Here is a 14,491-nt window from a genome sequence, read left to right as displayed (position 1 = left end):
TGAAACATCCCAAACGTGAAGAAAATAAAAGAAGCATTTGGTGCTAAAATCATCAATGCCCTTTTTATGTTTAAAAACTAGAGAACAAAATGTAATACTATGTAGCATTTGAGTCTGATGCAGAAACATCCTACTATAGCCAGTACGGACTACTACGGAGATATAAAGATAAGGAGAAACAGATTCACATCCCAAAGATGGTCTGGTCTTACAAAGCTTTCAAGATTCTATCAGTCGCCAGTCACAAAAGCCTTCTGCTCGTAGTACTTCTTCTCACTAGCTTCCTTTTTCAAGTTACGTTTCTAAAAAAATTGCAGAACGATTTTGAAGTTAGAGATTGGTCAGAGTGATGCAATAAGAAGATGAATGAGGTAGAAGAAAAGCAACTTGCCTGATAAGCTTCATGGTTGTTCACAATCCTCTTGATTATGGTGGAGGTTGTGATGTCAAGAGGGCTTTCCAGGATTTGGAATATGCCCATGCTTATTGGTACAGCATACGGATTACCTTCCTCCTGTGTCAGATCATCAACAACCACATTCTGAGAAATAAACTCTTTGTATACTACCTTGTTATATAAAATCTATCTGAATCTTGTTTTACCTTTTGAAAATCATCGCTCTCGGCTACTGTCCCATGAACCACCAACGAAATGTCAAATGTTGTGATCTGCATCATCCAAAATCATTGTCAAAATAGCTTTTCGTGAAGGCCATTTGGGTAATTATTAAGTAAATACCAGAGGAGCTCACCGTATCTTTTGAAACTTCCGATGGGGCACCAATGATCACCTCATCTACATAGCGGCATGCCAGAACACTTAAGCTTCTTTCATGGAGATTCATGATTGGGTGACGCGCTCCACTTCTAGCGCTGCTCATCAACGTATAACATGCACTTTTTGGTCAGACGATTTAAGCAGAAATGCAATTATGCACATCTAAACCAGAATGAGAATAAGAAGTATATATTTATGCCTAGAATAACGAAATAAGAACTGAGAAAAATAACTATAAAGCAAACTGCCAAAGTTGAGCTTTCTTGAACCTGACAGTCTGGTCATTATGTATCCCAACAAGAAGAAAGTCTCCAAGCTCTCGAGCACGCCTGAGAATCTGTATGAATTTGAATAATCAAGAGAAAAGAATCAACAACATTGGCATAATAAAACTGGATGGTTGCTCAATAATAATTAGGAAATTCTAGTTGGACTAGTCGACAAACATATAAGATTAATTTGTCTGTGAACCAAATGAACTTAAAAATACCTCAACATGGCCAGCATGGAAAAGATCAAAAGCACCATCAATGTAAATTATGCGTGCATCAGGTCCTGGCCCCTGTCACCATAATCATGTACTCATAATCCACCCCAGATAAAAAAAATGAGGAGGAGAAAAGTGAATCAACCAAAGAGTATAATCTTAAGTTTAATCTAGCGTGCATGAATTAACATAGGCAATAAAACGAGATGCGAAGCAACTTTCTGTCACTCAATAGGTAAAGTACAGATAAACACACAAAAAGTATCCGGTAATCGGTGAAATGGTCATAGACAGGGTGAACTATTTATGTTTCAGAAGGTAAGAACCAAGACTCAACCAGACAGTGTTCCCATACCGATGATGAAAGCTGTCACCCGTTCTCTTTAATAATTATAACAACTAAAAAAGAGAGTCAGAAATTGCATAGCTATTAGAAATTAAGAGTCATGTACCTACCAGTTCAACCAACTAGATCATCAAGAAATAAATAGAGATATACACAATTCCAAATATGCAATAGCTAAACTTGAGAAGAGGACACTCTTCAAGACTCTCGTACCTTGCCATTGGAGAACTGAACGATCCTGCGGGAAGTAGGAAGAAAATGTGAGACGCGAGTACCAGCTGAGGAACCTCCGTCATCAAACTTTGGGCTATTATGTCCATGGCTAAACTGCCTTTGCAGTGACGAATGACTATGACTGTTCGATCTTTCTCTTACACAGAGCAGCATGCGACCTGCAACGATTTATAAACTTGAATGTAATTACACAAGATCTAAGCTATCATGGCACTTGATTACATAAACATGATGCAGTTCGTATCTCCCCTTAACATGAAAAGAAAGACACTTTCCTCTAAGCATCCTGAGTTGATTAACAAATATAGTTGATACGAGCTAAAATGAATCAGATGTAAGTTTACCAACGATATCAGTGCTGGAAACTCCTTCAGTACGCTTAATCTGCTTGTACCTCCCAGCCTTCTTAGCCAATGCATAAGCATCAGTTCCATCAGGAAGAACGCAAGGATCATCCCCATGGATGATGTAATCAATCTGGTACTCATCAAACAACCTCTTCATGAAATCCTCAGTGATGGCGTAAGGAGCATCCGATATCACTTCATCCACCCACTTCACCGCCTTAACCATCACCATCCTGAGATAACCATATAAAAAAAATAAACATACAACACAACTAAATACACAAGGCAGAGCCGGTTTTGGTCATAGCCAGATGAAACATCCGCCTAGGCCCCATATGGTTAATATGTATACATCATTTACCCCCAAATTATTTAAGAAATATATATATTGATCATTTAGTTCTAATCCGTAATTGTCACTGTTATACAAGGCAAAGCCAGCTTTGGACATAATGAGATGAAACATTCGCCTCGTCTCGGCTTATATATACACATTATTTATTAGTATTCTAAAAATTGGTCTAGACTTCGTTTACTTGCCCGTTTAGGCCAAAGATTGAACCTAGACAAAACGATTTATTTTAAAAATCAGTGTGGGCATAAAAAAAATCCGTTTAAGCGCCCGCCTAATCAATAATCCCCTATAAAACGTCCAACTACTGTGTAACGGTTCGTTGAACATTGTTAGTCACCATTTGTTACGCCCCTTAAATTCCAGGACCAGCCTTTAAAAATCAGTGTGGGAATAAAAAGAATTCCGTTTAAGCGCCTGCCTAATCAATAATCTTCTATAAAACGCCTAATTACTACATACCGTTCGTTGAACATTGTTATTCACCATTTGTTAAGTCCCTTAAATTCCAGGACCAGCCTTTAAAAATCAGTGTGGGAATAAAAAAAATTCCGTTTAAGCGCCTTCCTAATCAATAATCTTCTATAAAACGCCTAATTACTGAATACCGTTCGTTGAACATTGTTATTCACCATTTGTTAAGTCCCTTAAATTCTAGGACCAGCCTTTAAAAATCAGTGTGGGAATAAAAAAAAATTCCGTTTAAGTGCCTGCCTAACCAATAATCTTTTATAAAACGCCTAATTACTGAATACCGTTCGTTGAACATTGTTATTCACCATTTGTTAAATCCCTTAAATTCTAGGACCGGCCTTTAAAAATCAGTGTGGGCATAAAAAAAAGTCTGTTTATGCGCCCGCCTAATCAATAATCCCTTATAAAACATCCAACTACTGTGTAACGGTTCGTTGAACATTGTTAGTCACCATTTGTTACGCCCCTTAAATTCCAGGACCAGCCTTTAAAAATCAGTGTGGGAATAAAAAGAATTCCGTTTAAGCGCCTGTCTAATCAATAATCTTCTATAAAACGCCTAATTACTACATACCGTTCGTTGAACATTGTTATTCACCATTTGTTAAGTCCCTTAAATTCCAGAACCAGCCTTTAAAAATCAGTGTAGGAATAAAAAGAATTCCGTTTAAACGCCTGCCTAATCAATAATCTTCTATAAAACGTCTAATTACTGCATACCGTTCGTTGAACATTGTTATTCACCATTTGTTAAGTCCCTTAAATTCTAGGACCGGCCTTTAAAAATCAGTGTGGGCATAAAAAAAAAGTCTGTTTATGCGCCCGCCTAATCAATAATCCGCTATAAAATGTCTAATTAGTGCGTAACGGTTCGTTGAACATTGTTATTCACCATTTGTTCAGGACCGGCCTTAACAAATGAATTGAGATCGAGAAAGAGAGAGACCTTTCATGAAGAGGAGTAACGGGAGGTCCTTTATTAGCTATGATCTCCTCGTCGCTAACAACACCAACGACCAATTGGTCACCGAGAGCACGCGCCTGACGCAGCGCGTTGCAGTGGCCGTAGTGCATCATGTCGAAGCAACCGTCCATGTAGACGCGAACGGGCCTCCGCTTTCTGAACGAGACCAAACGCGCGCCTAGCCCTAGGCCTAGAGGAAGCTCGCCTTTGAGGAAGAGGTGGAGGAACGTAGCTCCGACGGCGAACGTGGCTCCTCCGATTATACAGCTTCCGACGATCTTCTCCTTCTCCCACACCATTTTTTGTTTTCAGAGGAAAATGCTTTTCGCTCTCGCTCTCGGATCGTTTGTTGTTTTTGTTTGTTTTCCTTCACGTTGTTCGCTAAGATCTCTCTCGGAGAGGGATGTTTGTTTCTTCTCTTTGGAACTTGAGACTCGGAATCGGAATCCTATTTATGCTTTTCGCATTTTAATTTTTTTTCTTTCTCTGGAGATGGATGATGATAGCTAAACCGAAATGAAATTTGATGGTTTGGGTTGGTTGGGTGATTATAAATAACCGGTTCGGGTGTAAGTTATTCGGTTTGGTTGACAAAACACTATTTTTGGCTCGTAAATCAAATCTGAGGTTTAGATAGTAATTAATTAATATTTTAGTTACCAAATCTGGTAATTGTAAAAGCTGTAATGATTTTTTACAATAATTGACACTATTAAAAATGAACAATATAAAAGAAAGGTAAGAAAATGAAGAATCTATTAAAATGATGAAAGATTTGATTGATATACCATTTGTTGTTCTCTATTAATTAAGCTAAGTAATTATTATATTTCTTTTTAAAAACACTAAAATTGTAATCATATAAATAAAATTTCTTAAAATATTAATATATTAGTGTTTAGGAATTTACTCAAGATAATCATCACTAATTGACAATTGTTCTCTTTTATTATAAAGTTATTTTAATAAAATTGGATTACTCAAAGATTTTAAGTCAAGAGTATTGATTTTCAAAATGTGTTCTAAATACATTTTTTGGCATGATAATGGAAAATGTGGTCTAAATACATATACTGTTTAAATTAATGGAAAATCAAGATTAGGTTACTTTGTGTTTGTTTTAATTATCTTGAAGATGAAAAAGAGAGATATAAGAGTGAAATAAAAACATATTCACAGCTGATGAAACCGAAAATGCAAACCGGGTTAAAGGGAAAGAGTGTCTTTAGAATATTCCCCTTTCAACATCACGTGTAAAGATTGAAGCAAGCATTTGTTCCGTGATACTTCATGTGACACATCTTGCTTCACTCATCCTTCAACCTTTGACGTCACATGCAAACTACTACTACTCATGATCCAACAACTACCACATGCATAACTACCATGGCTTCCTCATCTTGTAAACGCCAATGAAACATAAACATTCCACTGTTATCTAGAAACCAGTTACTACAACAAAATCATTAAACTCTACTCTGACAAAGAGCTTTATATCAGACATCAACCATTGTCTGTAACAACATGATAATTCAAAATTCAAAAGGGATTGTCAATTTGTGATCAACCCCCCCAACAACATGGACTCTTTAGTTATAACACAGAGATAACCATATTTATCACAAGGATGTCCGCTTGGCAGCATCCAAGGTATTGCATAGTAACATGGCAATCGTCATGGGACCGACTCCTCCAGGTACAGGAGTAATCGCTGAGGCAACACCTAACGCTTCCTCGTAGCATACATCCCCAACAAGACGATAACCTTGCTCACAGCTACTGTCCTGCCAAATATGATACCCAAGAACAAACATTAAGTCTCTTTATTTAGGCTCTAACCTAAGTTTTCTAAAGTAGAATTAGTTTTTTTTTTTCTTTTTACCTCAACAGGACATGTCCCTACATCAATGACAACTGCTCCAGGCTTCAACCAACTTCCACGAACAAGATTAGGCACACCCGCGGCTGCAACCACAATATCAGCTTCCTTGGTAATGTGCTCTGGATCCTTTGAAAATGCATGCACCGTGCTTACTGTAGCGTCATACCTCTACCCAATAATGTCAGCAAAGACATATAAATGCTCAAGCATAAGAACCTTATTGTAGTAATTAGAAAAAACTAATAATACCTGCAATAGTAAAGACATTGGGAGACCAACGATGTTGCTTCTTCCAATCACCACAGCGTTTTTTCCTGCTAGCTCAACACCTGCTCTGATCAACAACTCCACACATCCTTTAGGGGTGCAAGATACGAATAGCGGCTCCCTCCCTCTCATTGCAAGGTTCCCCATGTTTAGTGGATGGAACCCATCAACATCTTTCTCTAACCTCACCATATTCAATATCTTTGCTTCATCAAGATGCTGCACACAATATACTATCATCATCCAGTCATCCACCATCACAATGTCATGACTCATATTACACACAAAAGCAATGTGAAACACACCTGGGGCAAAGGAAGCTGCACGAGAACTCCGTGAATAGATGTGTCTTCATTGAATTTTTTTAATATAGTGATTATTTCTCCTTCTGTACAATCCTCAGGCAACTCAGCCAGAACAGATTTAATACCAGTTTCTTCACAAGCTTTGATCTTGTTCCGCACATAAGTTTGAGAGTCTCTTTGTTCGCCGACCAACACAACCGCAAGACCAGGGACTTTGCCAACGTCGTTTTTCATCTTCCACACTTCACTAACAATCTTCGTTCTGATATCCTCTGCGATAGCTTTGCCATCAATCACCACAGTCTTCTGTTCACACTCTGTAGTAAACAGAGAACAAAAGTCAATGCACTACACTAGAGGAGGGAGGGAGAGAGAGAGAGAGTTACCGAAGGCAACAGGGGATGGAGGATGAGAGTAAGGAACCCAATTTTCAGGCAAGTCAAGAGACACAAGAGGAGGAGAGACTAAGATGGAGCTTAAGCAGTGCACTTCCCTTGTCGTTAAACGAATAGTCTTGTTATGCGCCAAGGCCAAAGCTTTCCTTGCAATCAGTAACATGCTCGAAAATGAAAAAGTTGCAGCAGTCACTGAATCATATGAAAAAAACAGAACACCATTGAAAGAAAACCAATTAGAACAAACAGAGGAGACCAGACAAGACAAGAGAAGCTTAGACAGATAAAGCTTAAACAATGCATATGAACATAAAGGTTTAATCTTTCATGATTTGATCGTCTTAACTCATCTCCTTCATTACATCCACACAAAAGACTAGACAAGACAAGAGAATCTTAGACATATAAGCTTAAAACAATGCATATGAACATAAAGTCTTAATCTTTTGATGTCTTAACTCATCTCCTTCATTACATCCACACAAAAAAGTGACAGACTACTGTCATATGCTTTCACAATCAATTTCTTTACATGGTACAGAGGAGGAGGAAGAGAGATTACGAAAGTGTATAAGCTGTCAATGGCGTTGACGGTGGTGATGAATATCGCTAGGCCTGCTCGGAGTTTTAGGATTTACCGGCGAGACTATTAAAAACGAACTAAAAAATAATAATACTCACCACACGTGTGAAAATTACACGTGTCGTGATCAGAAGATAGGTCTCGCAAGTGGGTTGGGATAATCAAACGGCAGAGACAGTTCCACACGTGCGAGGAAAAAAGGTTGGGGTGTGTCTCTCTCGTCTCTTCCAAGCAGCAAACAAACACGCAAGGGGAAAGGGACGATGCGATGCGATCAGGCAAAGTGCATTACTTGAAAACGCCGTCGTTTCAGGGATCCAATGCGGTTCGTAATTTGAAAAAGGCATTGATTGATTGAAATCTAAATCGGAAAACATGAAAGGCGGAGGAGGAGGAGGCGGCGGAGGAAAACGGCGGTGGAAAGTTCTGGTGATAGGAGTAATGGTTCTTGTGATCCTATCAATGCTGGTTCCTCTAGCTTTCTTACTCGGCCTTCACAACAGCTTCCACTCTCCTGGTAACTCTCTCTTCGATCTCTCTGTTTTTCAGATCTATTCTCATCTCTCTACGTTTATATTTTTTTCTCCAGGCCTCGTCGTCACTCTCCAACCATCTACTCCTGTAAGCATTGCGTTTCCTTAATTGTTTGATTTTTTTTTTTTTGGGTTCTAACTTCTAACTAACTTTCTTTTGGAATCAGTATGAGAGCTTTAGCAGAATCAATGCTACTCAACATTCACAGGTAAATTTGTTTAACTCTCTCTCTCTCTCTCTGTCGTTTTGATTGGTTTCAAAAATCGTTTAGCTTGCTTGCAGAGAGATGTATCCGAGAGAGTTGATCAGGTTCTTCAAAAACTCACCCCAGTGCTTCCCAAGGTTGGTTCTTTATAGTGGTTTGTCTAGTTTGATCTTACTATAAAGCATGTGAATGCTAACATTAGTAAGAAATAATGAAAAGTGACTAGTTTAGATTAGTGAATTTAATTTAATTTATTTGACTGTGTTATGTGTCTGGAAAGTTTAAATACATATTCATGAAGTAGGTTGCTAAATGTATTCATGAGATGGTTAACTAAAGTGTTTTATTTTCCTCTTGTTTCACATGCGCTAGAAAAGGGACATAAACGGTGGTTCCAGAGATATGAATAGGACAAGCATCAGTGATTCCAAGAAGAAAGGTTCACTTTTTCTAAAAATTCCTCCCACAGTGTTTTATTTTTTGATTCTGATCCCTCAGTTAATCTGCAGGAGTACCAGTGTCCCCAGCTGTTGTTGCCAACCCAAGCCCTGCAAATGTATTAAGTTGTTTCTGTAGTATACATTTTATTTTTGGTTGCTATCACCAATTCGTCTTAAGTTTTATTCTGTGAACAGAAAACAAAAACTGAAGTCTCGTACAAAGGTGTTCACCGGGCGGTAGTTAGTGTTGATGAAAGTCAGAGAACTTGTCAAGTGAAATACGGGAGTTACTGTCTCTGGAGGGAGGAAAATAAAGAACCGATGAAAGATGCCAAGGTGAAGCACATGAAGGACTTACTATTTGTGGCTAGAGCGTACTACCCAAGTATTGCTAAAATGCCTTCTCAAAGCAAGTTGACTCGGGATATGAAACAGAACATCCAAGAGTTTGAGCGTATTCTTAGTGAAAGTTCAGCTGATGGTGACCTTCCACCACAGTAAGTCCCTTTACCAGTTTGGGGTATGTGTAGATCCTCTGCTAATTTCCTTAAATCTTACTTATTGTGTGTATCTTTCCACTATTCTACAAGGGTTGATAAGAAGTTTGAGAAGATGGAAGGTGTAATTTCAAAGGCAAAATCTTTTCCGGTCGACTGTAACAATGTTGACAAGAAACTGAGACAGATCCTGGATTTGACCGAGGATGAAGCAAGTTTCCACATGAAACAGAGTGTGTTCCTCTACCAGCTTGCAGTGCAGACAATGCCTAAGAGTCTTCATTGCTTGTCAATGAGGCTAACTGTGGAGCATTTCAAGTCAGGTTCAGTTGATATTGAGGATAGTGAGAAGTTTTCAGATCCCTCGTTGCTTCACTTTGTTATCATCTCCGATAATATACTTGCATCTTCCGTTGTGATCAACTCAACGGCTGTACACGCAAGGGTATGTGTTAAATCCAGTTTTTGTTCTTGTTCATGCAATCATAGGACCCTTATGTTATGTCTGATTCTTGGTTGATTGTTGATGTTTCAGGAAAGTAAAAACTTTGTTTTCCATGTACTGACAGACGAGCAGAACTACTTTGCGATGAAACAATGGTTCATCAGGAATCCCTGCAAACAAGCAGCTATTCAAGTACTGAACATTGAGAAAATGGAGGTTGATCAGTCTGATATGAAACTGTCTTTGCCTACAGAGTTCCGTGTCTCCTTCCCAAGTGGTGACAATAGAACAGACTACTTGTCCATTTTCTCTCGATCTCACTATCTTCTTCCAAAAATATTTCGTAAGTTGAGAAAGGTTGTGGTTCTGGATCATGACGTTGTAGTCCAGCGAGACTTGTCTCCCCTTTGGGAGCTTGATATGGAAGGAAAAGTGAACGGCGCAGTGAAGTCGTGCTCTGTGAGATTAGGTCAGCTAAAGAGTCTCAAGAGAGGGAGTTTTGATGCTAATGCTTGTCTCTGGATGTCTGGATTGAATGTCATTGATCTTGCTAGATGGAGGGAGCTGGGAGTTTCAGAAACATACCATAAGTTTTACAAACAGGTCAGTTTTCTGAAAAAAAAAAACTGAAAGAGAAATTGTGTGATTCTTTATGCTTATTTCTAGTTTTGGTGTGTGGCAGATGAGTAGTGGAGATGAGCCAAGAGAAGCAATTGCATTGAAAGCAAGCTTGCTTACGTTTCAAGACAAAGTATCTGCTCTTGAAAACAAATGGGCTCTATCAGGGCTTGGTTATGACTACTATATCAAACCCCAAACGATAAAGAACGCAGCGACGTTGCACTACAATGGGAACATGAAGCCGTGGCTAGAGATGGGAATCCCACAGTACAAAAGCTATTGGAGAAAGCATCTGAATAGGGAAGATGGATTCTTGAGTGACTGTAACGTGAATCCTTGACGAGAGAGAGAGAGAGAGTAAGTAGAAGAAACTACACGGGGGCAATGCTGTAGAAGCAAGTCACACGCGCAAAGAAAAAAAAGATTTAGAGTGGCATCTCATTTTTTGTGGGGGTAAATAAACCCGAATGCATTGCAGAAGAAATGCTGAAAGGGGAAGAAGCTAGCAGAAGTGGGTTAAAAAATGATTAGCAAATTGATTTTTTAAGAGACGGTGATGAAGATGATTGCAAAATCAGCTTTGATATTATGATTTTGAAAAGAAACTTGGATGTTGTATATGATTTTTGGTAAAGAGAGGTGTGCCATCATTCTTTTGCTCACGTTATTTTCCATTTGTCATTGCAAGTTTTTTTTTATTATTAACGATGTAGAAGACGATAAGAATGATATCTAACACCAGCTACATAGATGTGCTCATAAAACTACATTCACTTATAGCATATCCAATAGATTATTCATGCTTTCTTTCAAAATATAGTAATTAATAACGATTTGAATTTTACTTTAATCATACTCTATTTTGAAGTAAAAATGAAATAATAAACAAAAAGTAAATATGGTACTCAATCTATAAAATAACCTCATTTTTTACTTTATTATAAAGTGAAAATAGATTAGAATCGAAGCATTTCTAATTTCTAATTTTTTTTTTGAAATGAAAAAATGAATAGAGTTAAAGATGCTCGTAATACCCATTTGATAATGACGACTAGGTAAGGTTGCAAAATGATCATATAATACAAAAACACACTAAGGTACAGCTACCAAGGTGAGGAATCAGATTTGGTAGGAGAGACAACTTAGGTTGTATTCACACCATGCAATATACACTACATGAAAGCAAAGAGAAACATATATTGTTCCAAGTTCAGAACGTAGTTATCAATCACTTGGTGAAAAGTGGGACGTGTCTTACCGCTTAAAGGTCGTAATCACTTTTTGTGTGCATATGACGCATAAACCGCAATCTTTTTGTTTATAAACAAACGATAGATAACGAAAGGAATACAAAAATGTAAGAGAGATGTCAACGTAAGTGGGACATTTTGTTATAACAATGGACGTGGGAAAAATATCACAAGGAAAATATTATATTAAACTTTTAAAATAAAATAATTGGTGGAATTTTGTTGGGATGGCTTTGTCTTCTCTCTTCCCCACCGCTAATCGCTTCTCAGCCACATAGTTTTATTCTTAAGCTTTGATTATTCATCATACATCATATTAAAACCAAGGATTGGTTCAAAACTCGATTTCTTAACTCATTTCTATGTCATGTCCTTGTTTGAAACTTTGAAATTGCTTTTTGTTTATTTATATATATTTGAACTTTGCTTTCCACCCGTTCTTATCCTCCCACTAGATTATGTTTTTCACTTGGCTCAAAATGTCTCTGGTAATTATTCAAAGCTTGATGTTAATTAATATATATTATCTGATTTTTGCAACATAATTGGTCTTATCGAGCCAATAACCAGGTTTGGGGATGTGGAACATGCTACAAGTTGATCCACATAGAGAAGATATATCATATATTACTTTGGCCTATGGGTTCAAATTTTCGAGAATAATAATCCAGCAGAAATACTTATTAATGCAAAAAGTTGGAAGTATATTTCATATAGAAACTCGTCTTTTTATTGTAAAAAGATGCACTCGAAATGGCGATGGATTATGGCCCGTAGGTTTTTCATGGTATAGATTCTTTTCCTTTTCTTTTGAGACAATAATATTCTCTATCAGTGATCATAACAAAAATGTACACACAAATATAGAGAGAAAGACAAATGTTTGACGTGTAAATAATATTTTCTATAATTATAAAAACGTATATAGAAGAGAAAATAAGATGCATGAAAGAATCGTTAATAAATGATGATAGAAACATATTTTAAACGTATTTTTAGATTTGCCTTGAACAAATTACTTAGTTTATCAATATTTAAAAACGCCATGCAGTTACCAACAATATATATTAATCGGTTCATTTTGTAAAGTTCTCTAAAATATCAGCCAAATGAATTAGAAACTAGAGTTAGTGATGAATTATTTTCTTTTATATATAACTAGAGCGTTAGATTAAATATCAGCATATTATACGTGAAACCATACGTTATTTTGTAGGGACAAAATACAAGGTTTCTAAATGATATTTTGCTGGAGTTTAGGTGAGATTAAAGCTGGTACAATTAATAATATTTGATTATTGAAAGGAATCAATTAATTTACATAAATATTTATTTTTAAACAAGTACCTAAATTTTGCGACTAGTAGATATCTTATAGTAATAGACTGACAACGATATCTCTCTAGTGGACAACAAGAAGATGACACCATTCTTTTCATTTAAGCATCACATTCTTTCTCACTTTCTACAATAGTATTTATAAACATGCAACGACCTCTTCTCATTTGTCCAACATACAAAGATCAACTCATCTACTCCAACAACAATCATCAGAACTCATCAAAGGAAAACAAGACAGAAACAAAGAAAAGAGATGACAAAAGTTCACCCAAAGTTCCCAAACACTTGCGAGGAGAGCTTGTGCGATAGTAAAGCAGCAGCCGTTTTAACGGTGTGGAAAAAGTCCCTTCTCTTCAACTGTGATGGATTCACAGTTTACAACTCTAGTGGAGATCTTGTCTTTAGGGTTGACAATTACATGAACTCTTCTAAAGACAACATCGTCCTTATGGACGCTTCCGGCTTACCTCTCCTCTCCATCCGCCGCAAGGTACATGTTCTCTCTTTGTTTCTATATTCCGTTTGATAACCTAAGTCTTGAACGATATTCTTGTTATTTTAATCATCCAAAATGGTCAACTATTATAACATGATAGATCCACATAATGAATCTTTACCATGTTTGTTTTTTCAAAGTATATATAACCATATTATTATGAAACTAATCTTGAATTTTCGTTTCTAAATTTATTTATTTAGAAACTGAGCCTGGGAGATTGCTGGATGGTATACGATGGAGAAACACAAAGAGACCCAATATTCACAGCGAGAAAAAACGTTAGTATAATGACAAACCGGAGGAGCTTGGCGTGGGTTAGCACCAAGAAGACATTACTATACGAGATAGAAGGATCATTCGGCCAAAGAAGCTGCAAAATATTGGACGAGAGGAGGAACAAGAAGAAAGCAGCTGAGATCAAGAGGAAAGAGGCAATGGTCGGAGGAGTTGCCTTTGGAAAAGATGTTTTTAAACTAATAGTTGAATCGGAGATGGAGCCTCGTGTGGCCATGGCATTTACCATCATTCTCGACCAAATGTTTAGATCTTATTGAATTTTCTTTTTTAAGCTTTGTAAGTAATATTAGTTATTTTCTGTTATTGTGTAATTTATGCATGTGTTTTTCTTATATGTTACACAAGAACGAGCCAAGTTTTGCTGTCAGTTTTTTTTCTTCGCCTTGATAGTACATAAGTTCAGTCAATTATTGATGTAACTTTTGTGGGACGGTTCACCAAAAGGAGTCGTTGTTGAGGCTGGTGATAAGCCTGCTATTTGTCGGTTATGAAAGTTTGATGTTGAGTACAAAGAAAACAAAACAAAAGAAAACAAAAACAAGAAGTTTAATGTTTTACCTATATACTGCAAATGTATAAAACAACTCTTTACAAAGCAATTCCAAATTATCAATGGATATGCTATAAACTTTTATGTTCCCTTCTAGCTACACTTTACCATTGTCTAATGTCAACATTTATGTCGAAAATAAATTACAAAGATTGTGCACATGTGAGGTACATTCAGATCGTACTTATCAGTCAACACTTTGTCTAGGGTGATTATTCTAAATCCTGATGATTCTCTTGTTTTCTGTTTCAGTCTTTCATCTTATTTGATACAGATTCTTTCTATCTCTTATTTTGCAGGTTCACGGAATCTTCGTGGATGATTTTCTTGGTTTAAGAGCGTTGTTGAATGCTAACCTCCCTGTTGATGCTGACATCGCTAATGTAAGTCACTCTGAT

General features: G+C 37.1%; 3 protein-coding genes and 1 pseudogene across 6 annotated transcripts; 2 read left to right on the top strand and 2 right to left on the bottom strand.

Annotated features, from left to right (window-relative positions):
* Positions 1-16: 16 nt before the first annotated feature.
* LOC106447679 (ethanolamine-phosphate cytidylyltransferase-like) lies at positions 17-4,418 on the bottom strand. Its single transcript, XM_013889660.3, has 9 exons — positions 3,965-4,418; positions 2,190-2,425; positions 1,825-2,003; positions 1,269-1,340; positions 1,048-1,115; positions 753-873; positions 604-669; positions 392-514; positions 17-302 (listed from the first exon to the last, which is right to left on the bottom strand). Exons 1-9 carry the CDS (start codon positions 4,279-4,281, stop codon positions 231-233), a joined length of 1,254 nt encoding a protein of 417 aa, XP_013745114.1. The 5' UTR covers positions 4,282-4,418; the 3' UTR covers positions 17-230.
* Positions 4,419-5,395: 977 nt separating this feature from the next.
* Positions 5,396-7,622, bottom strand: LOC106447678 (bifunctional protein FolD 1, mitochondrial). 3 transcript variants are annotated; one of them, XM_013889656.3, is made up of 6 exons: positions 7,394-7,622; positions 6,823-7,023; positions 6,437-6,753; positions 6,114-6,350; positions 5,865-6,032; positions 5,396-5,766 (listed from the first exon to the last, which is right to left on the bottom strand). In XM_013889656.3, exons 2-6 carry the CDS (start codon positions 6,992-6,994, stop codon positions 5,602-5,604), a joined length of 1,059 nt encoding a protein of 352 aa, XP_013745110.2. In that variant the 5' UTR covers positions 6,995-7,023; positions 7,394-7,622; the 3' UTR covers positions 5,396-5,601. The 3 variants fall into 3 exon arrangements, with proteins under 3 accessions (XP_013745110.2, XP_013745112.2, XP_048634562.1); XM_013889658.3 differs by having other exon boundaries at positions 5,396-5,761; XM_048778605.1 differs by lacking the exon at positions 5,396-5,766 and having other exon boundaries at positions 5,865-6,030.
* Positions 7,623-7,688: 66 nt separating this feature from the next.
* Positions 7,689-10,823, top strand: LOC106447677 (probable galacturonosyltransferase 7). Of its 2 annotated transcripts, none has more exons than XM_013889654.3 (10): positions 7,689-7,931; positions 8,004-8,035; positions 8,115-8,156; positions 8,231-8,290; positions 8,526-8,592; positions 8,663-8,709; positions 8,789-9,090; positions 9,184-9,535; positions 9,626-10,138; positions 10,218-10,823. In XM_013889654.3, exons 1-10 carry the CDS (start codon positions 7,790-7,792, stop codon positions 10,494-10,496), a joined length of 1,836 nt encoding a protein of 611 aa, XP_013745108.2. In that variant the 5' UTR covers positions 7,689-7,789; the 3' UTR covers positions 10,497-10,823. The 2 variants fall into 2 exon arrangements, with proteins under 2 accessions (XP_013745108.2, XP_013745109.2); XM_013889655.3 differs by having other exon boundaries at positions 7,747-7,931; positions 8,220-8,290.
* A 1,988-nt stretch (positions 10,824-12,811) lies between these two features.
* Positions 12,812-13,910, top strand: LOC106450361 (annotated as a pseudogene).
* The last annotated feature ends 581 nt before the right edge of the window (positions 13,911-14,491 follow it).

Source organism: Brassica napus, chromosome A4 (genome assembly GCF_020379485.1).
Source record: "Brassica napus cultivar Da-Ae chromosome A4, Da-Ae, whole genome shotgun sequence".
Classification (NCBI taxonomy): Eukaryota; Viridiplantae; Streptophyta; class Magnoliopsida; order Brassicales; family Brassicaceae; genus Brassica; species Brassica napus.
The sequence above is the reverse complement of the archived record's forward strand: the minus strand, read 5'-3'. Positions and strand labels throughout refer to the sequence as shown.